Source organism: Oryctolagus cuniculus, chromosome 12 (assembly GCF_051225735.1).
Source record: "Oryctolagus cuniculus isolate XC-2025 breed Fujian yellow rabbit chromosome 12, ASM5122573v1, whole genome shotgun sequence".
In the NCBI taxonomy this organism is placed as follows: Eukaryota; Metazoa; Chordata; class Mammalia; order Lagomorpha; family Leporidae; genus Oryctolagus; species Oryctolagus cuniculus.
In genome coordinates this window covers 54,418,494-54,443,766 of record NC_142878.1, presented here as the reverse complement: position 1 = coordinate 54,443,766, position 25,273 = coordinate 54,418,494, and the positions used below count along the sequence as shown (strand labels likewise).

The 25,273-nt window shown below is 45.2% G+C and overlaps 1 protein-coding gene and 1 long non-coding RNA gene across 4 annotated transcripts in view; one reads left to right on the top strand and one right to left on the bottom strand.

Annotated features, from left to right (window-relative positions):
- RNASE10 (ribonuclease A family member 10 (inactive)) overlaps positions 1-24,574 on the top strand; it is a 31,364-nt gene extending 6,790 nt beyond the window's left edge. The window contains exons 1-3 of one of the 3 annotated variants that reach the window (XM_051822599.3): positions 12,178-12,246; positions 16,670-16,760; positions 22,384-24,574. In XM_051822599.3, the coding sequence (XP_051678559.2) occupies positions 12,238-12,246; positions 16,670-16,760; positions 22,384-23,039 (756 nt within the window). In that variant the 5' untranslated portion in view covers positions 12,178-12,237 and the 3' untranslated portion in view covers positions 23,040-24,574. Of the gene's footprint in view, positions 1-12,177; positions 12,247-16,669; positions 16,761-19,852; positions 20,057-22,383 lie in introns of those variants that run through there. The other 2 variants (XM_070053945.2, XM_017348168.4) reach the window with 2 other exon arrangements.
- LOC149123054 (uncharacterized) lies at positions 5,915-6,745 on the bottom strand. Its single transcript, XR_016217991.1, has 2 exons — positions 6,411-6,745; positions 5,915-6,190 (listed from the first exon to the last, which is right to left on the bottom strand). It is a non-coding gene; the product is annotated as an uncharacterized LOC149123054 (long non-coding RNA).
- Positions 24,575-25,273: the final 699 nt, after the last annotated feature.

The following is a 25,273-nucleotide window of genomic DNA, read 5'->3' as shown; positions in this document are numbered from 1 at the left end:
GCCTGGAACTCCATCCAGATCTCCCATGTGGGTGGCAGGGGTCCAAGGACTTGGGCCATCTTCTACTGCTTTCCCAGGCCATAGCAGAGAGCTGGACCAGAAGTGGAACAGCCAGGACTCGAACTGGCGCCCATATGGGATGCTGGCACTGTAGGCAGCAGCTTTACCCACTATGCCACAGCACCGGTCCCAAGGAAGCTTAAAGTCTTCCAGTGTCCAAGATGGAGCACTAGCCAAGAATGGCTTTGATTACCAAGATGGGTAATCAAATTTTGCTGTGCAGGAGAAATGAACCCATGAGCTGGTACATTTATTCATTTACTGAACGAGTGGTCTAAGGTTAGGGATACAGAAAAGAACCAGAGGACATTCTTGCTTTTGTAGCTTTTTGTGGTGTCAGACTACAAATAAACATGAATGTAAAACCTGAGCCAGGGCTGGTGTTTTCATGCAGTAGGTTGCTGCCCATTGTGATGCTGCCAACTCCTATCTGCTTGCCTGCTTGAGTCCTGGCTCCTCCACTTCTGATCCAGATGCCTGCTAATGTTGCCTGGGAAAACTGCAGATGATGGTTCAAATAGTTGAGCCCCTGCAACCCAAGTAGGAAACTCAGGGAGTTCCAGGCTCTTGGCTTTGGTGTGACCCAGCTTCAGCCCTTACAGCCATTGAGAGTGAAGTAATGGATGGACTCTCCCTCCCCCGATATGTGTGCATGTGTGTGTGTGCAACTTTGCCTTTCAAATAAATAAATCTTTAAAAAAATCTTAGGTAATGATTAAATGTTAAAAGTAATCAAAATGGCCGGCGCCGCAGCTCACTAGGCTAATCCTCCGCCTGTGGCGCCAGCACACCGGGTTCTAGTCCCGGTTGGGGTGCCAGTTCTGTCCCGGTTGCTCCTCTTCCAGTCCAGCTCTCTGCTGTGGCCCGGGAGTGCAGTGGAGGATGGCCCAAGTGCTTGGGCCCTGCACCTGCATGGGAGATCAGGAGAAACACCTGGCTCCTGGCTTTGGATCAGTGCAGTGCGCCGGCTGTAGTGGCCACTTGGGGGGTGAACCAACTGGAAAAAGGAAAACCTTTCTCTCTGTCTCTCTCTCTCTCACTGTCTAACTCTGCCTGACCAAATAATAATAATAATCAAAATATGGAGATAGAAAAATAATAGTGGAAGGAAAGGCAAGTGAAAATTGCAATGATATACCACTTCATAGTCACTCATAAGACATTAACAAATGTTGATGAGGGTGAGGATATCAAGAAATAAGAATTCATTTATTAATGATGGGAATGTAATACAGTGTGGTCATTTAGAAAACAGGCAGTTTCTTAAAGAGTTAAGCGCAAGGTTGGGTGCTTGGCACAGTGGTTGCTGCTTGGGGTGCCTACATCTCCTGTGGGAGTGCCCGGTTCTTAGTCCCTGCTTCTCTGCTTCCGATCCTGCTTCGTGCGACTGCACAGCCTGAGAGGCAGCAGATAGCTCGAGTGCTTGCGTCCCTGACACTCATGTGGGAGACCCGGATTGAATTCTGGATTCCTGGCTTCAACCTGGCCCCACTCTGGCCATTGTGGGCATTTGGGGAGTGAACCAGAGGATGAAAGGTCTCCTGTGTCTGTGTCTGTGTCTGTGTCTCTGTGTCTGCCTATCAAATAAAATTAAAATAGATAAATAAAAATGTACAGAAGAGTTACAAAACTACCGTATGACCCAGCAATTTACTTCTAGTTATCTATCCAAGAGAAATAAAAACATTCATGTAATCAATTGCACACAAATGTTTACAGCTATGTTGTTCAAATTACACAACCTGGAAGCAACCTAGATATTGATCAGCCGGTAAATAAACAGACAAAATGCATATCTTGACACTGGAGTGGTATTCAGCAATTAAGAAGAACACTGGATTGACAGCTGGCACATCATGGAAGAACTTACAAATATGCTAAGTCGAAGAATCCGGAAACCCTGTGGGGGACTGAGACTGTCCCAGAAAGTGAGGCCCTGGGATGATTTCAAGTTATGTAAGGAAAAACAGAAACAAAAACCAATAGGTTTTAGTTGAAATTTGAAAGCAAACAGTGTAAGTGGAGAAGACTTAGGGACGTGCAGTGGCTTCACCCGAGGATGGCAGTGTATAAAGTTGGTTAGAACGCTGCTGTCAGTAGAAATTATCAATGCGAATCACATTTTTTAAGTTCTCCGGTAGCGCACTTAAAAAGGCTGGCATTGTGGTGCGTGGCAGCCATTGTGGGGGGTGAACCAACGGAAGGAAGACCTTCCTCTCTGTCTCTCTCTCTCTTACTGTCTATAACACTACCTGTCAAATAAAAAAAAGAAATTGTTCGGACTGGATGTCTTGTGAAGGTAGACAGGACTTGCTGTCTGTGGAGAAGAAATTGAGCTTGAAGAGAAAAGCAGTAGAGAATGGGCCCCAAGTTTTCAGTCTGATCTAATACGTAAGTGAGGTTGCCATTTTCTGAGGAGCAGTTTCTGCAGGGTAATCAAATTTTGCTGTTACAGCTGTCAAGTGTGGAAAGTCTATACCTCCAGATGGACAAGTGGAGTTTCTAGTTGTAAAAATGAGTTTGTACTCCAAGGGAAGGGATTTAAGCTAGATACAAGAATTTGGAAGTCATTAGCACATAAATGACATTTAACATATGCTCTGGATATTATTACCAAAGGAGGAAGTCAGCATGGCAAGAAGAATGCAATAAAGAATTTGAGATGCAGCCATTAGTGAGGTGTGAGGAAACCAGGAAGTAGACTGTCCGGGAAGGTAAAGGAAATAACTATTTCATTAAGAGTGGTCAAGGTCACCTTGACAATTGACTCCCTGGTGTGAGTCATCTCTTGCTTAGAACAGAAACCATAAAGTATGAGAGCTGGGGAAGCAGAAATGGCATTTACAAGCAATGTACAACTCTTGAGAGATTTTGCTATATAGGAGAGCAGAAGGTGGAGGACAGATGTGGGTTTAGGGAAAGACTTTTTTCTTGTTTTAATGATTGGAGACATCTTGAAATGGGAAAAAAAAAAAACAAAACTAGGACTTGGGTATGCTATGAAGGAGAAGACAAGATGGCCTACGTTGTTGTCTGGAAGTTGGGACTTGTGGACATAGACGGGAAAACCAATTTGGACTCAGTTTCTCCTCTCTACTCTCACAACAGATCACTTTTGACATGAGATGTGTGTATGAGATTTTCCCCATACACCAAGCGAGGCATCAATTCTGCAACAGCAGAATTCTTAAATTTGATCCTGACACTACCTATTGCAAGGTGTCAGGCGCATAACAAATCTTCCCAGGCAGAGGAATCAATTAATTCACAAGCTTTTATTGGGATTCCGCTCCTGGGTGAGGTCCCCGTCCCAACAGAGCGGGGGGGGGGGGGGGAGTCGCGCATCAGAGGTTGGGAGGGCTTCTTTTATAGATACAGAGTGTGGAGGTTAAAGGTTGAGGCAGGTCTGATCCTCACTGGTTGACCTTTAGGCACCCGTGGGGACCTAGAGAAGGACTTTTCTTCCTGGGAAGTGTGGGTAGGGACTCTCCATTCCCGGAAGTATAGGCCTTCTCTTCTTGCGGATTCCAAAGCTACCACCTATCCAGAGATAGAATCGGATCCCACAGATTGAGGGTTGAGTCCCCAAGACTGCCCCACCACCACCCAACTTACATGCCAGTTGCAAGGCCTGGGATATTTTACCTGTGCTTCTGATCAGGCAGCTGCAAACCAGGGTTCCTCTAACCCCTTCTTCACTTTCCATTAGCTTCCTTGAGGGGCTCGGAGAACTCCAGGAAATACTTAGCTTTACTGATTTATTATAAAGGATGTTGCAAAGGATACAGATAAAGAAATGCTGAGGATGAGGCTTGAAGAAGGTTGCAGAGTTTCCACTCTCCTGGTGCAACACACTTCAGGAACTTCCAGGGTTCAGTTATCTCTACACCCCGTTCTCCGTTATTCTCTACACCCCGTGGAGTTTCAGAGACCTCAGTGCATAGGCAGGATTGCTAACAGATGGTGTAGGGAAATGCAGCCAGATCTGTCTGTTCAGATTTTTTAGCATTCCTTTGTCTTTGGAATAGGGGAGGACCCCTCTGGAGTGAGGAGGGCCTTTGAATTTCCATGGCCTGCCTTGGGGAGTGTAGCATAGTCGGTAAAGCTGCCTCCTGCAGGGCTGGCATCCCTTATGGGTGCTGATTCAAATCCCTGCTGCTCCTCTTCTCATCCAGCTCTCTGCTGTGACCTGGGAAAGCAGTGGAAGATGGCCCAGGTCCTTGGGCCCCTGCACCCACATATGGGAGACCTGGAAGAAGCTCCTGGCTCCTGGCTTCGGATCGGCGCAGCTCCAGCTGTTATGGCCATCTGAGGAGTGAACCAGCGGATGGAAGACCTCTCTCTCTCTCTCTGCCTCTGCCTCTCTATAACTCTGCCTTTCAAATAAATAAATAAATATTTTTTTAAAAAAAAGAAAGTATGAATAACTAACTGTGTGTATGCATATGGGGGGGCAGGAAGGAGGCAGGGTGGAGACAGAGAAAGAGAGAGAGATCATAATATCATAGAACCCTTAACTGATCTTTTTTTTTTTTTTTAAAGATTTACTTTATTTATTTGAAATACAGAGTTACAGAGAGAGGTAGACAGAGAGGTCTTCCATCTGCTGGTTCACTCCCTAGATGGCCGCAGTGGCCGGAGCTGCGCCAGTCTGAAGCCAGGAGCCAGGAGCTTCCTCCAGGTCTTCTACGTGGGTGCAGTGGCCCAAGCACTTGGGCCATCTTCTATCACTTTCCCAATCCATAGCAGAGAGCTAGATCAGAAGAGGAGCAGCCGGGACTAGAACCGGCACCCATATGGGATGCTGGCACTTCAGGCCAGGGCTTTAACCCACATGGGATGCTGGCACTTCAGGCCAGGGCTTTAACCCACTGCGCCATAGCGCCAGCCCCCCCCTTAACTGATCTTAACTGATTATTGACATGGTATGCTATGGCTTACTTGTAGTGCAGTACATCTGTACTGTGTGATATGGATTCTTGAGGGAAAAAAATGAGTCTGCGTTGGGAACTTGGCTTTGTCTTGAGAGGGTAACAAAGCCAGGAAATAGAAAAAAAAATGTAAGGTGGGCAATGATTTTTTAGCAGAAAAAGCCCTTGGAGTGAATTCAGTCCTTCCTCAGAGCCTCAGTGCTAAGATTTTGTGTGGAGACCCCAAAGGCCTTTGAGCCTTGGAGGGAGGGGAGTAATTATAAAGTTGGTTGAGTGTGGAGGCATAGCCTGGACAGAGGGAGGTCGTAACTATTATGTTTTTTAAAAGAACTAGGCTGGACCATTGTCATTATAAATAGACTGATTTCCCTGGAGTAATCCCTACTATCCACTAGCATTCCAAAGGAACTATTGGTTGCTGAATCCCAAAGTGTGTGGCCAAATTTTACTAAAAAAGTCAAGCAAAGAAGGACCTAATCTTTGTCTGTGGACTGGATTTTTAATTTGAATAAGCACTGTGGGTGATACCTACATAGTACTTTACAGTTTACAAAAGATTTTACTTTTTTTAATGTTTGTGGAGGGAGAGACAGACAGAGAGAGCTTCCATCCAACGGGTCACTCCGCAGATGGCTGCAACAGCCAGAGCTGGACCAGACAAAGCCAGGAGCCTGGAATTCTGTTCACACCTCCCGCATGGATGGCAAGGGTCCAAGCACTTGGATCATCTTCCACTTCTTTCTCAGGCACATGAGCAGGGAGTTGGATTGGAAATGGAGCAGGCACCCATATGGGATGCTGGTGTCAGAGGTGAGGCTCAACCTGCTGAGCCACAACACTGAACCTAAGATTTTACTTTTTTTGCCCATTTTAACTTCGGTAATTATTGAGACCCTTGATTTTCAGATGAAAAAATACTTAGAGAGAGGTTGCCTGGATTTTATTATACCACACAGCAGAGGAATAGCACAGCCAGGACTCATCTTTTGGGCTGCAAATAGGGATGGGGGGAGGCTGGGCTGTCTATGAAAAGGTCAGAGGGAGCTAAGCTTGATTGCAAACTGGAGATGGAATGAAGAAGTGAAGACGAAGACAGGTCTTTAAACCTGGTTCTATAGAAAGAGAATCAATTTTTTTCCATGCAACTTTGGAGGGTTAAGACTAGGACAAGAAGATTCCATTCAATATTAGAATGAGTTCTGCAAAAAAAAAAATTGTTATGTTACTGAAGTGGTGAAACAGAGGCTAGATGAATATTCATCAAGGCTATAGAGAGAAATCTATCTTAGGACCTCCAAAATTCTTTTGAAATAATCTGAATTATTAGGACTTATTTATGAAAAGCCTGAATAACAGTACAGTTGCGCAGCCTCAACTCTAGTTATACAGAAGGAGGGTGGCATGTCGCACGGTACTTACATGTTATATAATGATACATTCATGCATGTCCATGCACGCTTGGCCTGCTGCAGGGTGGGATCTGGGAAGCTGGACACAAGAGCACGAAGAACAGAGGCCGTGGCTGAGCTCAGAAACGTGGAAGCAATCCTCTGCTTCTGTTAGGGACCCGCAACCTTTCAGCCTGATGGGAGAATCCTCAACCTCACATCTGGAAGAACTCAGCGTGCAGAAAGCTTGACTTCAGGGCGCTGAGTCTGACTCAGGGAGGTTAGGTGGGGGTAGGTTCTGCAGGAACTCCGGGGGAGGAGGCGTTTGTGGGTGGAAGCCTTGTGCAGAGGTACAAGTGGTGAAGGAAGTCGTTTGTTCTGGAAGAGTAGTTTAAAGTGGGTATGTTCTGTGTGGGCAATAGTTCATGAGGCAAAAGTTCATGGGAGGAGGTTTATGGGGTCCATAATATGCATGGAACACTTGCTGAGAAATGCAATTTGCAGAGGGATCGTTTTGCTGGGACCCAGGAGCAGCAACTTTAACACAAAACAGGGCTGTTATCTCACCCATTCAGGAAGACACAAGTGTACCTTACTTCTTTTTTAAAAAAGTATTTATTTGAAAGGCAACTGAGATTCTAGCTTCAAAAATGAGAGCTGGAGAAACAAAAAGGCAGACACTTAGAAAACATAAGGGCTGGCTTTGCGGCCCAGTGGAAGAAGCCTACTACTTCACTTCCTATCCAGCTCTCTGCTAATGGCCTGGGGAAGCAGAGAAAGATGGCCCAAGTGCCTGGGGCCCTGCACCCACATGGGAGACTCAGATAAAGCTCTTGGCACCTGACTTTTGCCTGGCTCACCCTGGCTGTTACTGCCCTCTGAGGAGTGAACCAGTGGATAGAAGATTCTCTCTCTCTCTCTCTCTCTCTCTCTCTCCTTCTCTCTCTCTCTCTCCCTTCCCTCCACCTTCTCCTCCTCCTCCTCTCTCTGTAACTCTGCAGAGGCAGAAGTCTTCCATCTGTTGGTTCACTCCCCAGATGATCAATCCAAAGCAAGGAGCCTGGAGCTTTGTCCAGGTCTCCCATGTGGGTGTAGTGCTGACCCTGTGCGTTGTCTTTTCAAGATTGCTTCCAGGAGTCAAAATGTAAAAACTGTAAGGCTGTGAGCTAATTTTAACATTTCATAAATCTTACTGGAAACTACATATTTAATCTGAATAAGGCTAAACAAACTAAGGTTTTTTTTTTTCATAAAAAGAATTTTATTTTTTTATTTGAAAGGCAGAGTAATAGAGAGGTCTGCTGGTTCACTCCCAAAATGACCACAACAGCCAGAGCTGGGCTGATCTGAAGCCAGGAGCCAGGAGCTTCTTCTCGGTCTCCCACATGGGTGCAGGGACTTGGACATCTTCTACTGCTTTCCCAGATGCATCTTCAGGGAACTGGATCAGAAGTGGAGCAACTAGAACTTGAGCCGGATCCCATATGGGATGCCAGCAAAGCAGGCAGTGGCTTTACCCACTATACCACGACTTTAGCTCCATAAAACTAAGCTTATTTTAATTATTCAATTCATTGTTGTTATCTCATTCTTACCAAAAAATATTTTTAATGAGTTTATTTATTTTTATTTACACAAATAGGAAAATGACATTGTGGTATTCCATAAGTGCAACAGAAAACTTTCCTTAAATTTTGAAATTATTGGTGCCATCTGAAAACTAAAGTAAGATAAATCAGCATTTGGTAAATAGGAACCAATACTTGTAAATTAAACTATCCAAACTCCTGATCCATCAATGCAGGGAAGGCTAAGGACTCACAAACTCCAGCTTCAGGGACCAAACTGTAGGCTTTGTGTGTGGAGATTTTTGAAGTGTGGAGATTTCAGCTTCCATGTGCCAAAAGCATAATCAATCAAATTGCATCCTGCCTCTTTTCTCTTACCCAAGTTGATTTCTGTCATCATTTATTGGAGGTAGTTTTGCCAACTGAATTTAATCTTACCTTGGAACAAGGAGGAATATAAAAGAATACAAACCAGGGCAGGCGTTTGGCTCAGTGGTGAAGATACCACTTGGGACACCTGCATCCCATATCTGAGTGCCTGTGCTTGAGCACCAGCTCCACTTGAGTCCAGCTTCCTGCTAATGCGTACTCTTGGAGGCAGCAGGTGCAGGCTCAAGTAGTTAGGTTCCTGCTACCAATGTGGGGGACTCAGAATTGGTTCTTGGCCCTGGGTTTGATCTTGCTCTTTGTGGGCATTTGGTGAGTGAGTCAGCAGATGGAAGAGACCTCTCTTCCTCTCTCTCTCTCTCTCTCTCTCTCTTTCGAATAAAATGAAAAATAAATAAATAGAAGATTAAAAAAGAGAATGCAAGCCAATAAGCATGCTAGTGCATTTTAGAAAAGGGATCCTAGAGTTTAAAGATTAGAAAGGGAAATTCTAAATTATGGAAATTGCTTCTTACTAAGCCACCACTGCTGAGGAGTAAGACAATGGCTCTGTTCTTAATTCCAAGTCAGGAATGTTTTGCCAACCTCATCCTGGCCTGAATGAGCCACAAGACTATACTTGCTACTTCTGCTCACCAAGCAAACATCTTTTCATGGTTCGGTCTCCCACTTGAGTCAGCGAGAGAATGTGTGGGGTAGGTTTGTTTTTCTCTGTGCATTTTTCAGTGTAGCTTTTGTTCATAGTTTTATTTGACCATTGGTGGGTGTGGATTAATACCATGAAGCTGAAGAACTCTGGGTGCACAGACAAAATCAAGTTTAGACCTGTGAGTTGAGGATCAGACCCGATGTGACCTGGGAAACTGTGCTGCTTGCACCTCTGAATTCCCTTCCTGGGTGGCCATGTGGCCTTTCTGAATGCCTGTGTCATCTCATCTCTGACTTATCAAGAAAAAGAATAGAACCTACAAACATAGTTTACAGACCCAGGACCCACCGGGAGGGGGGGGGGGGTGACTAGGAATAGCAAAAAGGGTCCTTGGTGATTAAACATTGGAGCCTACCAGTTTAGCTGGTATATCTCTTGACTTCAGAGGCTTTCTGCCAATTGGATTAAATGTAATTCCACTAAAACTCGTTTAGCCACTATGTCAAGTTGAAGTACCACATAGTGACAGTTGTTTGGATCTTTCTCTATGAAGTCCACTATTTCAGTTTTTGTAGTCATTATAAAAGAATTGTGTTATTATTACCTGCCAATAATATCAGAAATGGTCATCTTCCACTCTAGCAGATACACACACTCTTTCATACACACACTTCTTCTTCTTCTTTTTAATATTTATTTATTTATTTGAAAGGCAGAGTTACTGAGAGGCAGAGGCAGAAAGAGAGAGATCTTTAATCCTCTGGTTCACTTCCTAAATGGCTACAATGACCGGAGCTGGGCCAATCCAAAGCCAGGAGCTTCCTCCAGGCCTTCCACGCCAGTGTAGGGATCCGAACATGTGGGCCATCTTCTACTGTTTTCTCAGGCCATAGCAGAGAGCTGGATCAGAAGTGGAGCAGCCGGGTCTTGAACAATACCCTTATGGGATGCTGGCACTGCAGGCGGTGGCTTTACCCGCTGTACCACAGCACCAGCCCCTACACATTTCTTTGTCAGTATTCTTTCCTTCTCACTGTTAGTGTCAGGAATCATTGTATACCATAGCATAATACTCAGAGACTCTCATTGATGAGTTCCCCGACAGTCTATCTTCATATCACTTTTCTGTCTGCACTGGAACTTCCAAAAATACAGATTTTGAGTCAGATATAATTGAGTTCAAATGCTGACTGTGTCATTTACCTACCAGTAGTGTGATTTTGGGATTTTTCATGAGGTTCTTAGTGCTCTATTTCCACATTTACAGACTGAAGATAGAGCATCATTTACCCTACAGTGTTATGACTAGACAAGATAACGTAGGTAAAATGCATAACACAATTAATCACTGCTTTATAAATGGTAGCTATTATCTCTCTTCATCTCTCAGGGGCAATGATCCCATTATATGAAATTATCCTAAATTGATATTGCCTACAAGCACTATAAAACATGTTAAGCACAATTACATTTTTAAAAGTTAAAACAAGGGGGTTATTGTGTTTGGTGCATCAATCAAGACACCTATATCCCATATCATGGAACCTGGGCTTGAGTCTAGGCTCTGTTCTTTCTGGCACAGTCCTGGGCATTTGGGCAGTAAACCAACAGATGGGAGTTCTCCCTCTCTCTCTCTCTGCCTCTCAAATGAATGAATGAATGAATGAATAATAACTTCTAAAAAGGGAAAAAGTGGCTAAAGAAGAGGAAGGAATATATATCAAGTGATAAAATCTTACATAGTGTGACCAATTTGTAGGAGAGAGGTTTTCTGGTGTATGATGAGGGAGAAATCTCAAGAATCTTATGTCATCAGGTGGTTTTTAAGCTTATGGTTACTGTGTGCAACAATGCAGACTGGAAGATGAACAGAGCTCTTGTAGTCCAAAGGAGCAGTGTCCATTCTCTCTCCTGCTTCCTCTTTCCCAGGGCAGGGCTGACCCACTGGCTCCAGATTCCCTCCAGAGTCAGTCACTGTGTGGGTCGGAGGATGAGAAGTAAGGGCCCAGTGCTTCTCACTTTCCTGTTGTCTCTCTTGTGTCTTGTACAGATTCCCCTGCACACACACAGACACACCCCTCCTGCCTCCTTCTCAGCTCTTAGGGATTCCATTCCCGTTCGTTGACTCTTGGCAATCTCTGGCCCCCCCGCCCAGGGCTCAGCTAAAGGGCCAGTGCGTGAGGCGGGGCTGATTTCCCAACACTCAGAGTGAAACACTGCCACTAGCACACGCCCCTCCCTTGGCTCACTCTTCCTTGAAATCTCCAAGGTTTTGCAAATCCCTTCTTAGGAAATCAGAGGTGGGACAGGGAGTGGTTTATCCTGGGTGCAAAAACTCAAAACAAAGCAGAAGCGCCTGAATTCACTGGTCTATCACTGCCTTCCTCACTAAGCCCCCGGACTTCCTTTGTGTAATTTCCTTCTCATTCAAGGCCTTTTTTCTTTCTCTCCTTCCTTCTTTCTTTTCGTTTCTCTCTCTCTCTCTCTCTCTCTTTCCTTCCTTCCTTCCTTTCTCTCTTTCTTTCTTTCTTTCTTTCTTTCTCTTTCTTCTTTCTGTTGTGGAAAATTTCAAGCATGCACTGAAATTGAAGAATATGATTTATCCCCAAGTGCCCATTATATGCAACTTCAAAACTAATAAACATTTGCCTATCTTGTTTCATCTCACTTCCCTATTTTATTATTTCCATTTATTTACTTCTTTCTGAAATATTTTAACCTGATTATGAGTTTATTTTTATTTTTTTAAAGATCTATTTATTTATTTGAAAGGCAAAGAGACAGACAGGGAGGGAGAGGCAGAGATCTTCCATTTACTGGTTCATTTTCTAAATGGCTACAATGGCCAGGGAAACCAGGAGCTTGGAACTCCACATGGGTTTTCTATGTGGGTGGCAGGGACTCCTGCATGTGGGCCATCATCTGCTGCCTCTCCCAGGTGCACTAGCAGGAGGGTCATTTGAAGCGAAGGAGCCAGAACTCCAACTGGCACTCCAGATATGGGATGTGGGCTTCCTGTGTGGAGGTTTAACGCTGCTCCAACATCCACCTGGAATAGGCTTTAAAGTCTCTGTTATTTGCTATCATGAATTAAAAAAAAAAAAAAAAAAAAAAGCTCAAGAAACTCCATCAGATTTCATCCCGTAAATTTCAGTGCATTTCTTTCTTCTCAAGATCTCCACATTTTCTTCCAGTTCTTGGCCTGTCGGGAAATGACCTTCCTCACCTCCTGCAAGGCTGGGGCCCTATGAGCCATGTCCCAGGTGAGTTTTTCTGAATGGACTTAGTAGGCGTTATTGGCTCATCATGGTTGATTAAATGAGCACGATTCTCTGGGTGGATGTTGCGGCTCAGCAGGTTAAGCTGCATCTGATGAGTGAACCAGTGGATGGAAGATTCTCTCTCTCTCCCTCTCTCTCTTTCTGTGTGTATGTGATTCTGCCTTTCAAATAAAAATAAATAAAAATTTAAAGTAGAATCTACTAATGTGTGAATTATATACAGAAAGTTTAAGAAGAAAGGAAAAATATTCCTTATATGTTTAGAATATTAAAACTATGTAACACTAAACAAGAACTTTAAAACAATATTGTTAGAGAAAGGCCTTCCTTTTTTCGTTGGTTCACCCCCTAAATGGTCGCTATGGCCTGCATGCTGCGCTGATCCGAAGCCAGGAGCCAGGTGCTTGCTCCTGGTCTCCCATGCAAGTGCAGCACCCAAGCACTTGGGCCATCTTCCACTGCACTCCCGGGCCACAGCAGAGAGCTGGACTGGAAGAGGAGCAACTGGGACAGAATCCAGTGCCCCATCTGGAACTAGAACCTGGGGTGCTGGTGCCGCAGGCAGAGGATTAGCCAAGTGAGCCATGGCACCAGCCAAAACAATATTCTAAACAAATAAACTATAGCTTTTTCTAATATTTCATTCAGTTATATATAATTAGTTCTTCTGTTGGAATTTGAGTTCATAGTTTCTTTTTTTTTTAATTAATTTATTTGAAAGCCACACAGAGAAGAGAAGGAGAAGCAGAGAGAGAGAAAGAGGTCTTCCCTCTGCTGGTTCACACCCCAACTGGTTGCAACAGCCGGAATTGCGCCAATCTGAAACCAGGAGCCAGAAGCTTCTTCTGGGTCTCCTATGCGGGTGCAGGAGCCCAAGGACTTGGGCCATCTTCTACTGCTTTCCCAGACCACAGCAGAGAGCTGGATTGGAAGTGGAACAGCCAGGACTCCAATCAGCGTCCATATGGGATACCGGCACTGCAGGTGGTGGCCTCACCTGCTATACCACAGTGCTGGCCCCTAGTTTATACTTTCATTTGAGTTCATATCTTTTTTTTTTTTTTTTTGACAGGCAGAGTGGACAGTGAGAGAGAGACAGAGAGAAAGGTCTTCCTTTGCTGTTGGTTCACCCTCCAATGGCCCTGCGGCCGGTGCACTGCGCTGATCCGAAGGCAGGAGCCAGGTGCTTCTCCTGGTCTCCCATGGGGTGCAGGGCCCAAGCACTTGGGCCATCCTCCACTGCACTCCCTAGCCATAGCAGAGAGCTGGCCTGGAAGAGGGGCAAAAAGGACAGAATCCGGCGCCCCGACCAGGACTAGAACCTGGTGTGCTGGCGCCGCTAGGTGGAGGATTAGCCTGTTGAGCCGCAGCGCTGGCCAGTTTATACTTTCATGAAACTGTCTTCTTTTTGATCAAAAAGTGTTCTGGAAATTTTGTCATTTCAGTGGTTTGGGCTGAGAGCTGTTTATGTGCTGTGAACTCAAAAGCGTGTATCCAAAATACGCTTTAAGGTGTCAATAGTTTAAAGTACCTGTTACAATTCCTTTTCCATGAAAGTCTGAAACTTTCCTTCTTTACTAAATGCACAAATTCCGGCCTGTAGTGTATAGCATAACCTTCAGGGAAACATTAGAATAAAACAAAAAGTATCTGTAGATGGTAAAGCTTTCAAATGGAAATGGTTACTGTTATTACTGATAATTTCACATGTGAAGGATTATGAAGGTTCATAATAAAAATAGGCAACTTACAAAGAAATTTGGTGTTCCTTTGGCATACAAAATGAGATAAGAAAATCATTTCAAAAATATTTTTAGCCAAAATGCCTCTGAAGACATTGAATGATTAAGCCTATTTGAAAGGAGGCAGTGAAGATTACTTACACCCATGATACACCAAGCATGATTTTTACAGAGGATGCTACCCAGACTGTCACTGAGCTGGCATCTTTTCTCACAGAGGGCTTTTGGCAAGAGATTCATGGGTTAGATGTGTCTGGGGGAACTCCTGTAGACATTACCGGTTCTGAAAGTTCCTGTGGCACCAAGAGTGGGGTGATTGTGCTCTGTTTTATTGCTCAAATCTTTTCTAATCAAAACTCCTCCAAGATTACAGAAGCTATCAAAATCACTCAGTTAGAAAGAACAAGACACAGTGCAGTAACTCCCCCAGAATGTGGGCCATTGAATGGACCCAGGACAAGGCAGGGCCTGAACAGGTGGAAACACAAATCAGGAACCACAGTAATTATACAGGGGATGAAAGGTGGTGAGAATGAAAGAGCTAGCCGATGTTAGGAAGACTGGGATGTATGGATTGTAAGAGGGTTATGTGAGTTCATTTTAGACATGTGGATTGTTATTCTTAGTAATAACTGGAAATATCCAGTTGTTCTCCAGACCCATAGGAAAATGATTCCTTCTTTTGTCAGGGTCTAGGCAGATAGTATAAGAGGAGGAGCAGGGGGGCCAGTGCTGTGGCTCACTTGGTTAATCCTCCGCCTGCGGTGCCAGCATCCCATATGGGCACCGGGTTCTAGTCCCGGCTGCTCCTCTTCCACTCCAGCTCTCTGCTGTGGCCCGGGAGGGCAATGGAGGATGGTCCAATTGCTTGGGCCCCTGCACCCATATGGGAGACCAGGAACAAGCACCTGGCTCCTGGCTTTGGATCGGCGTAGCTCCGGCTGTAGCGGCCATTTGTGGGGGTGAACCAACAAAAGGAAGACATTTCTCTCTGTCTCTCTCACTGTCTAACTCTGTCAAATAAATAAAAAAAAAAAAAAAAGAGGAGGAACAGAGCAGGTGTCAGCAGTTCAGGGATCATTCCTGTCCTGCCACCCACTATCTATGCGGCCTAAGACAAGTCACTTAATAGCTTGAGTTCCCAGTTTTATTGTAAAATGGGAGAAATGATTCTATTTCTTCTCGCCTGGCAGAGAAGTTCCAAGGGACACATGAAAATGAAACAAACTGTAAAGATATCTATTTAGGCTCCCAGAAAGACTAAGCAGTGCCTTTACATGAACTAGAAGAAAGGCCTTTCCCTCCGGCTGAAATCAACTCTGCTCCAGTTTGTTTAGGGGAATACAGGTTAGCTTTTGGTCTCTACTTACAGCCTTTACTGGCCGCCCTTGGACAAAGCATGACCTTCAGAATAGCACACAGTGTCATAAGGAAGCTTTCACCATCCAGACATTTGCTGACTGTCTTTAATGGGCTAAGTCACTCTGTGTTTGGTGGGTCTGAGTACATTCTTTCTAACCTTTGGCCACAATCAAGCATTCTAGAATCCTAATGGAGAACAATGTTGAGAACTGGGTTATCTCAAACAACAGGTTGGTCTCTGGGAAAATGCCCCCCTCCTCACCTTGAACTTTTGTGTAACTTGGTCGGGGGTGTGGGGGGGTGGCAGGTGAATAACAAAAATCCTGGAGGAAAAGATTGTGACTTATTTGAGATCCACAGCTGAGTTGCATTCCTTATAAAAACATTGATCAGCATCCTTTCTCTTTTTTTTTTTTTTTTTTTTGACAGGCAGAGTGGACAGTGAGAGAGAGAGACAGAGAGAAAGGTCTTCCTTTGCCGTTGGTTCACCCTCCAATGGCCACCATGGCCGTTGCGCTGTGGTCAGCGCACTGCGCTGATCCGAAGGCAGGAGCCAGGTGCTTCTCCTGGTCTCCCATGGGGTGCAGTACACAAGTACTTGGGCCATCCTCCACTGCACTCCCTGGCCACAGCAGAGAGCTGGCCTGGAAGAGGGGCAACCAGGACAGAATCCGGCGCCCCGACCAGGACTAGAACCCGGTGTGCCAGCGCTGCAAGGCGGAGGATTAGCCTAGTGAGCCACGGCGCCGGCCTTTTTCTCTTCTACTGTTCAATTGTCTTCCATCCCAAGACACTGCCTATAAGCAGATAGCCTCCAGCCCAAGACTGAGCTAGATTCAACTTCACCAGGCAGTAGCAGGTGCACCTGCAAAATGAAGAAACTCACAAGTGTGCAGTGTAGAAAGACTCCTGACCATTACTGATTTTTTTCAAACCAGTGGTTTTTAATCACAAAACCAGATATAACCTTTCAAGGTAAACATGTGTGCCCCTTCACTATCCTGAAGTGTAATTCATAAATGATAGATGTTATAACACACTTACATAGAAACCCAAGTAATCCCTTCTTAGAGTCTAAGCACTCAAAGTCATTGCCCCAGCACGTCTCTCTTTTCTCTCCTGCATTATCAGTTTTTATCTTACTGGGTATTAACTATCAACAAATAAGGTATTATTTTTCCACCTTAAAGACACACAAAATAAAATTTTAAAAAATTCTTTCCACACTCACTCTCATCTAGTCTCATTATTTTAGATACCTAGTTATATGTTGATATCTCCCAAATTTGTCTCTATTCCAGACTATTCTGAATTCTAGAACCCGAGAACCCTATATTCAACTGTCACTTGACATCTCAACTTGCACTTTTAGCTCAACATGGATGGGGCTGGGTAAGATGAGAAAAGATTGCAAAGTCTTGTATGCATATATATGTGTCTCTCTATTATGTAAAGTTTCTACAATGAGCATTTATCCTTCTGTTTTTTCAAAATGGTTATTTGTTTATTTTCATGTACCTGAAAGGGAGAGAGGGCGAGATCTTCCATCACCAAATGCCCGATGCAGCCCTGATAGTCCTTCCATGTCTTCCACACGGGTGGCAGTGGCCCAGGCACTTGAGCCAGTGTCTGCTGCCTCCTAGGATACATTATCAAGGAAACAGCATTGGAAGCAGAAAAACCAGCACTCAGTCTTGCACTCTGGTATGAGACGCAGGCTTCCCAAGCATCAGCTTAACCTACTGTGCCACAATACCCACCCTAGCATTCATAGTTTAAATTTTTATTTAAAAATAATTCTATATTCATCAGAAGTTGCAAAGATAATACACAGCAGTGTCACGTACCCTTCACCAAGTTTCCTCCAGTGGCAACATTTCCCTAACTATAGCATAATATCAAAATTAAGAAGCTGACATTAGCATAATAGGTGTATATAAGCTCTAAGTCATTTTATTACATGTGTTGACACATGTGACCATTTCTGCAAATAAAATATAGAACTATTCCATCACCACCCCTATCTGTCTTTTAATACCTCTTTATAGGCACACCTACTTCCACCAAAAAAGCATCCGGCTGCCACTAATCTCTTTCCCATGTCATGTAAATGGACATGATATACATGGTCAATATATACATATTTTTCCTCACCATAATGCTTTGAAACCCATGCAGATTGTTGTGTGTATCAGTAGCTCATTCCCTTTTATCGCTGAGTAGTGTTCCACGGCACATTAATGTACCACAGCTTGTTTAACCCTTTACCTTCTGAAGAACATTTGGGTTGTTTACAGTATTCAACTATTATGAATTTTATCCAGGTACAAGTTTTCATGTGAACTTAGATTTTTACTTTTCCGAGTTAAATGCCCAAGAGTATAGTTGATTGCCAGGTTGTGTGATAAGTAAAAATTTAGTATTTTAAAGATCCACCAAACAATTTTCCAGAGTGGCTGTGATGTTTTATGTTGCCATGGTAGTAATGTATTGAGAGACTCTGCTTTTCTGCATCCTTGCCAGCATTTGGTATTTTCACTATTTTTTATTTCAGCCATCTGATAGATGTGTATTGTCCCCTCCAGTAGGTGGCCATGTGAAGTCTAGTGACCTTGGGCTCCTTGTGTGCCCAGTTTCATCTCCTGAACTCAGGGAGACTGACAGACTTTCTGTACCACATTCTTAAAGCTATCTTCATGAAATAAGCTCAGGGATTCATAGATCTCATCTTGTTTGCTTCTCATCTCTCATTGATCATTGTTCTACATTGTCTGATGTCTTGAAAATCTGTTGTTTCAGGTAATTTATTTTTCCAGGAGTTTTAGGTAAAATGCCATTTTGAGCCAAAGTGGAAGTCCATATTTTATATTTATTTATAATGAGAAGTAGCATATATACTTAGAATCTAAATTTTAGATGGATTGTCAACTTCCTAACCTCTCTCTCTCTCTGTTATTTACCTACTATCTATCTAAAATAAATTTTACTTACTTAGAAGTCAACAGTTTTTTTTTAAGATTTATTTATTTCTATATTTGAAAGACAGAGTTATAGAGAGAGACAGAGACATAGAGAGAGAGAGAGAGGTCTTTCACCCAATGATTCACTCCCCAAATGGCTGCAAGGGCCAGAGCTGAGTCAGTTCAAAACCAGGAGCCAGGAGCTTCTTCTGGGTCTCCCACGTGGATGCAGGAGTCCAAAGACTTGGGTCATCTTCTACTGCTTTCCCAGGTACATTGGCAGGGAGCTGGATTGGAAGAGGAGCAGCCCGGACATATGGGATGCCGGTGCTGCAGGCCAGGGCTTTAACCGCTGCACCATAGTGCCGGCCCCTATTATTTTCAATTGTAAACATCAGCACTACAAAAAGTCAGCATGAAAGACTTTGTAGGACACAGGAGTAGCTCTCAGACCATCATTCAAAAACTCCTTCCTGAGAGAGCAAGGGAAATGACCTCCTAAATGACCTTGTTTATGTTTGGAGAGGATTTTTATAGTGCTCTGACCCTATCACAAGTACTTTTTTTTTTTTTTTAAAGATTTATTTATTTATTTGAAAGAGTTACATGGAGAGAGAAGGAGAGGCAGAGAAAGAAAGGTCTTCCATCCGCTGGTTCACTCCCCAGTTGGCTGCAATGACTGGAGCTGCACCAATCCAAAGCCAAGAGCCAGGAGCTTCTTCTGGGTCTCCCATGAGGGTGCAGGGGCCCAGGGACTTGGGCCATCTGCTGCTGCTTTCCCAGGCCATAGCAGAGAGCTGGATTGGAAATGGAGCTGCTAGGACTTGAACCGGCACCCATTTGAGATACCAGCACTGCAGGTGACAGCTTTACCCGCTACATCATAGTGCCAGTGCCTCATGAGTACTTTTAAAAATATTGTCTCAGGATGTCAGCTGTGACTAAAGAAGTGAACCTTAGAATCAACATTGAAACCCTGCTGGTTTTATCACCCAGGCCATAGGGACTGACAATGGGAGTGCTGCTTTGGGCAGTCTCTTCCTGGGGCTAAATGATCACTATTTGCAAAATCTGGGTCTTCTTACAGGAAGGTGGGCACTGGCTGGGAAGTGGAGAGTGGAGGGATGGAAAAAGTAAAATTATATGAAGATTCACGATGACTGAGCTACTCCAAATCTTCAAATGGTGTCATGACAGTTGTCAAATGTGGAAAGCAGAATAGCCGTATTAGAGAGGCAACCCAAAGAAAAGCTACAGTCTCGACATTCCAGGAATGATGGAAAGGCTTAAAGGAGTACGCATGGGCAATTTAAGAACATGACTGGGTTCGAAAGCCATGCACAAGGTCCACCTGCTGTTAACCACAGGGTGGTGGGTGTAACTCAGGAGTGGAGCGACTGACCCAAGAAATAAAACTGCAGTTTACCTGGCTGGAGACATTTCCTGTCTTGGCTGTCTACATTTTTCTCATTGCCTAAATAGCCTTACTTCAAAACAGTTGTGGGAGTAGAACTGGGGAGTTGGCTGAGTGCGTTTGTTCAGCGCTGAGTAAGAGCTGAGGGGGAGTGGGCTTTAGAAGTGAGTGTTTAAGAGCACACGGACCACTAGGAGATGACCACCTTCTGCACACCAGCGTCCAGGGCATTGCTAACAGAGAGGAAAACCTGGGAGGGAAGAACTTGGGGAACAGGTGTGCACAAGAATCTCTGAGGATACGTAGGTGTGTAGGTAAGTCAGCAGTGTCGAGTGCCACAGGAACCAATGGGAGGTTCTCTTTCAAAATTAAAAAAAAAAATTAATATCTTTAAGTCTGTAGAAAATTTATAATAACAATACAAGGAATTTCTGAGTATTCTTTATTTCTAAAAACATTTTTAAAAATTTATTTGAGGGGCCGGCGCTGTGGTGCAGCGGGCTAACACCCTGGCCTGAAGCGCTGGCATCCCATATGGGTGCTGGTTCTAATCCCAGCTGCTCCTCTTCCAATCCAGCTCTCTGCTATGGCCTGGAATAGCAGTAGAGGATGGCCCAAGTCTTTGGGCCCCTGCACCCATGTGGGAGACCTAGAAGAAGCTCCTGGCTCCTGGCTTTAGAAAGGTGCAGCTCCGGCCATTGCGGCCATCTGGGGAATGAACCAGCGGATGGAGGACCTCTCTCTCTGTCTCTCTCTGTAATTCTGTCTTTCAAGTAAATAAAAAATTAATCTTAAAAAAATTTATTTGAAAGGAAGAGTTACAAAGAAAGAGAGGGAGATACAGAAAGGTTCTCCATCCACTGGTTCACTCCCCAGATGGCCGCAATGGCCGGAGATGCGCTGATCTGAAGCCAGGAGCCAGGAGCTTCTTCCAAGTCTCCCACACAGGTGCAGGGACCCAAGTGCTTGGGCCAGCTTCTGCTGCTTTCCCAGGCCATTAGCAGAGAGCTGGATCAGAAGAGGAGCAGCTGGGACTTGAACCAGCAATCGTGTGGGATGCCAACGCTGTACGCAAAGGCTTAACCTACTACGCCACAGTGCTGGTCCCTTAAAGTCTTTTTGTTACTGATTTATTGTCTTAAAACCTTATTTTTATTTTATTTAAAAGAGAGAGAGAGATCTTTCTGTTGGTTCACTCCTCAAATATCAACAACTGGGCTGTACCAGGCTGAAGCCAGGAGCCACAAGTTTCATCCAGGTCTCACATGGGTAGCAGGGATCCAAGCACTTGGGCTGTCCTCTGCTACTTTTTCCAAGTTACTAGCAGGGAGCTGGATCAGAAGTGGAGTAACTGAGACATGAACCAGCGCCTGTATGGGATGTCAGCTTCTCAGGCAGCAGCTTTTACCTGCTGGGTCACAAAGCTGGCTCCTGCTTTTTCAGTTCTTCAAAAGAATTTCTTAGAGGTAGAGAGTAACTGACACTTGAATGAGCAAATGTAAATTTGGCATAAAAATAGAGAGAGTAAAAAAAATAGAGAGATGGCCTCCAGTTGGTAATTCTAGTCCTTTTCTGAGAATAAGACTTTCTACAAGAATTTCTCTGTGCTCACTTGCCTTCTCATCAATTCTATTTGATTATTTGGAAATAATCTCTTTTTAAAAAAATTTTTTTTTTATTTGTTTGTTTATTTGAAGCACAGAATGACAGGGTGGGGGTGTGGGAGGAAGAGAGAGAGAGAGAGAGAGGTGTTCCCTATGTTGGTTCATTTCCCAACAGCCAGGGTTAGGGCAATTTAAAATAAGGAGCCAGAAGCCAGGAGCCACAAGCTCCATCCAGGTCTCCCACTTGGATGGTAGAGACCCAAGCACTTGAGCCATCGCCTGTTGCCTCCCACATGCATTCGCAGGGAGCTGGATCAGGCACAGCAGATTAAGCCACTGTCTGTGACCCAGCATCCTGTATGAATGCAGATTCAAGTCCCAGCTGCTCCACTTTCAATCCAGTTTCTTCCTAATGCACCTGGGAAGGCAACAGAAGATGGTCCAAGTGCTCGGGCCCTTGCCACCCACATGGGACACCTGGGTGGAGTTCCCGGCTCCTCGCTCCTGGCTACTGGCCACTGCAGCCATTTGGAACGTGAATCAGTGGATGGAAGATCTCTGTCTCTTCCTTTCTCTTTCTGTAACTCTGCCTTTCAAATAAATGAATCTTAAAAAAAAAAAAAAGCACAAAGTAGCTGAGACTCAAATCATTCATTCTGCTATGGGATACAGGTGTCTTAGGTGTCCTAAGTGGCAGCTTAACCAGCTGTGCCACACGGCTCACCCCCTTGGAAAGAATTTCTGTTTAGGCATTAGAATCAACTCTGTTCAGTAATTCCCCATATTTAACACAATTTAATAACTGCTTCTCCTGGCCTTATCTCCCATCTTTAGGAGCCACACGTCACTGCACAGCAAGCAAGGGACGTGATAGGAAGGAATAAGAGAAACAGGGAAAAAATGGGAGAAGGGCGGAGGAACTCCCAAGGCAGGAGAGCCTCCGGGACTATGCTGTGGGGTTTAGGTAGACTATGGGCTCTACTGCAATCAGTTTTCCTCTTAAAGTCATACACTTCCATCTCCCTCTCCCCTTCCAGCCAAAATGAAGCTGACTCTGGCGCAGATCTTCTTCATGCTACTGCTGCTGCTTCTGGGCCTGGGGATGGGCCTGGGGCTGGGTCTTCGCATGGCCGCAGCCGTCCTGGAGGACAGCAGCCAGTCGCTGGAAGAGTTTTGGTCCGGTGACTTTCAGGACAGAGCTGAGGCCATTGAGAAGGCAAAGAGCGCCCGAACCACAGAAACCCCTGTGCTTAGCAACAATGAAGTAGAGCAGTCTGGCTGGCAAGAAGACAGCATCCTCGGCGAAGATGAGGTTGCAGGAAACAAGGTGCCCAGAGCGGGGACCCCCTCTTGGGGCAATAAAGAGTATCTGCGGTTTGACTTGCTCTACAGGGAATGCAACACCCTGATGGCAGAGAAGGTGAAGGAGAGCAATCGCAGCTGCATAACACAGTACATCTTCATCCACGAGGAACCAAAAACGGTCAAAGCTGTCTGTAGCAGTCCTGCTGTTGCCTGTGAGTTCATGAAGGGCAAATGTCACAAAAGCCCCCGGCCTTTTGATTTGACATTCTGCAAGTTATCCAAACCAGGCCAACTTACCCCTCACTGCAATTATCACACTTTTGTTCTGGAAAAGCACATTTTTATAACCTGCAATGACCAGAAGATCCAGATAGCATCCGGACAATGAGTAGCTCATCGCTCCTCTCTCTTGGCCGTCCCCCCTTCTTCCCCTTCCAATTCCTCTCTCACGTAGCTCTCCTCCTCTTACAGATTCTGCAGAGAAGGTTCTGGGAAGAGAGGATGCACTACATCTTATCATTCTCTCCTGAAAATATAACTCTTCTTTGCCTTAGAGTCACCCAGCTTGTATTTTCTTCCAGGGATTAGAGGTGGCAGAGGAGGGCGATGGGCCTGGTTTCACTAGGTTCTCTGTCTCTCTCCCTGCCTATTGCCTGTCTGGGGAAGGGATGCACAAAGAGCTGCCCTGGTCCCACCCAGTCTTGGTCATCAGCCCGCCCTCTGGCCTGAGTTTGCCTTTGGGTGTGGTCTGGAAGAGTCCACAGGGCCTTTCCTGCTGCACACCCTGAGCTTCCATGGCAACCACAGAAGACATCTCTGCTTTGCGCAATTGCACTTCTCCTCTGCGTGTTCGGTCACACTGACTCTATGCCTGAGTGCGTCTGGATAACCATGTGGATCAGGTTTTCTTTCTCTGAGCCTGGAAAACTGCAAGGCCCAGGTTGGGGAGTCTGCTGATAATGTGCTGTGGGGCGCGGACCAAGATAGAACACGCGCTGGGACAGAGAGCTTTCTCCCCCGCTCTTCACCTTCTCGTTCCTTCTTTTTCTCGCAGTCTCCTTGACTTCCCTGTCCTGCCTGCCCCCTTTCCTCTGTTTCTTCCCCCCACCCCCTTTCTCCCCTTGGTTCTCCTCTTCCTCTTCCTCTTCCTTTTCTTTTGAGACCCCGCCTGACCTTTCTCTAAGCCTTTCAGAGATCTGTTCAGTCAATACTGGTCACTTGTGCCGTGCCAGGTGGACAGATATTGGTCCTTCATTCAGAGTCTCCCGCGGGGGTTCGGGAGGGAGTATGGGTCAGGAGAGTGAGGTGGGGGTTGAGGGAGGAGTCCCAGATTAGGTCTAAAAAGTAGAATCGTGCCTACATCAGAAGCTCAACGGGATGTGGAATCAGTAGGTTGGAGGGGAATTCCTATTTGCATTCAGCGTCTCTCCCTCTGTTGCTCCGGAGAACAAGGATGTTGGTGAGAGAATCATCTCAACAGAGAAAATATTGAATCTGTTCAAGGAGGGGAAAAGCCATGGGGCTGAATAAACAGAGGGTACAGGTGGCTTCCATCACCCTGTTTCCTCTAAATTCGAATAGCTCCAGGAGTAGCAGGAGCTGCCATGTGGTTCAGCAGTTAGGATACAGCTTGGGATGCTGACATCCTATATGGAAGTGCCTGGCTTTGAGTCCTGTCTCTGCTTCCGATCCAGCTGCCTGTGAATGGGCGTCCCGGGAGGCAGCAGATGACAGCTCAAGTACTTAGGAGCCTCAAGTGGAGCTCCTGGCTCCTGGTTTGGGCCTGACCCAGCCCCAGCTGTTGTGGGCTTTTGAGGGAGGGAATCAGAGGATGGAAGTTTTCTCTCTCTCTCTCTCTCTCTCTCTCTCTGTCACTCTACCTTTAAAATAAATAAATAAATATTGGCAAAAAAGAAAAGAGAAGTAATTCAGGGTCTGTAGTTATTTTTTGAAAGTGTACTTGGACATGCATGGGGCAGGGGGACATCTGTGAAAGTGGCTATCAGAATTCGCTGTGGGATTTGATTTTGAGATCTCCTCCCCTCTAAGGCTTTTCTCTGCCTCACCTTCCTAGACCGTAAAAGTCCCCAAGAGTCAAGGACACACATGCTTGGGAGACTGGAGGGAAGAAAGAGTCTGGTTTACTTTGAGCTGACTTTAAATTGCCCATTTTCCCCCTTCATTTATTCCATAATGTCCTTTTCTTTCCTATTCTTGCTGGCGGGCAATCACCTGAATATATTGTCTCATATCCTCCCAGACTTCCTGCATTCAGTATTTGCCTTTCCACCTCTGATTCAGCGCTCCAGGCAGTGACCTATTGGGAGCCATGCTGTTAGGCAGGAAGTGTGTCTGCACACGTGGGCTGCTCTGACATTTAGACATGGGTGGAGGAGTGACAGGAGGTGTTGACATGACCAAGGCAAATTTCTACTCTTCCTGGTGGAGAACCCCTCCCTGAAGAAACAAAAGATTGGCCACGGCAAGAGAGCATAGGAGTAGGGGAGGAGGGGAGGAAAGAACAGATTTGCAGAGAAAATCAGTGCTATTAGGAATTTGTCTGACAGGTAAACCAAGGGCATTAGGACTGGCAATGGAATGTGAAAGCGCTTCAAGTCTGAC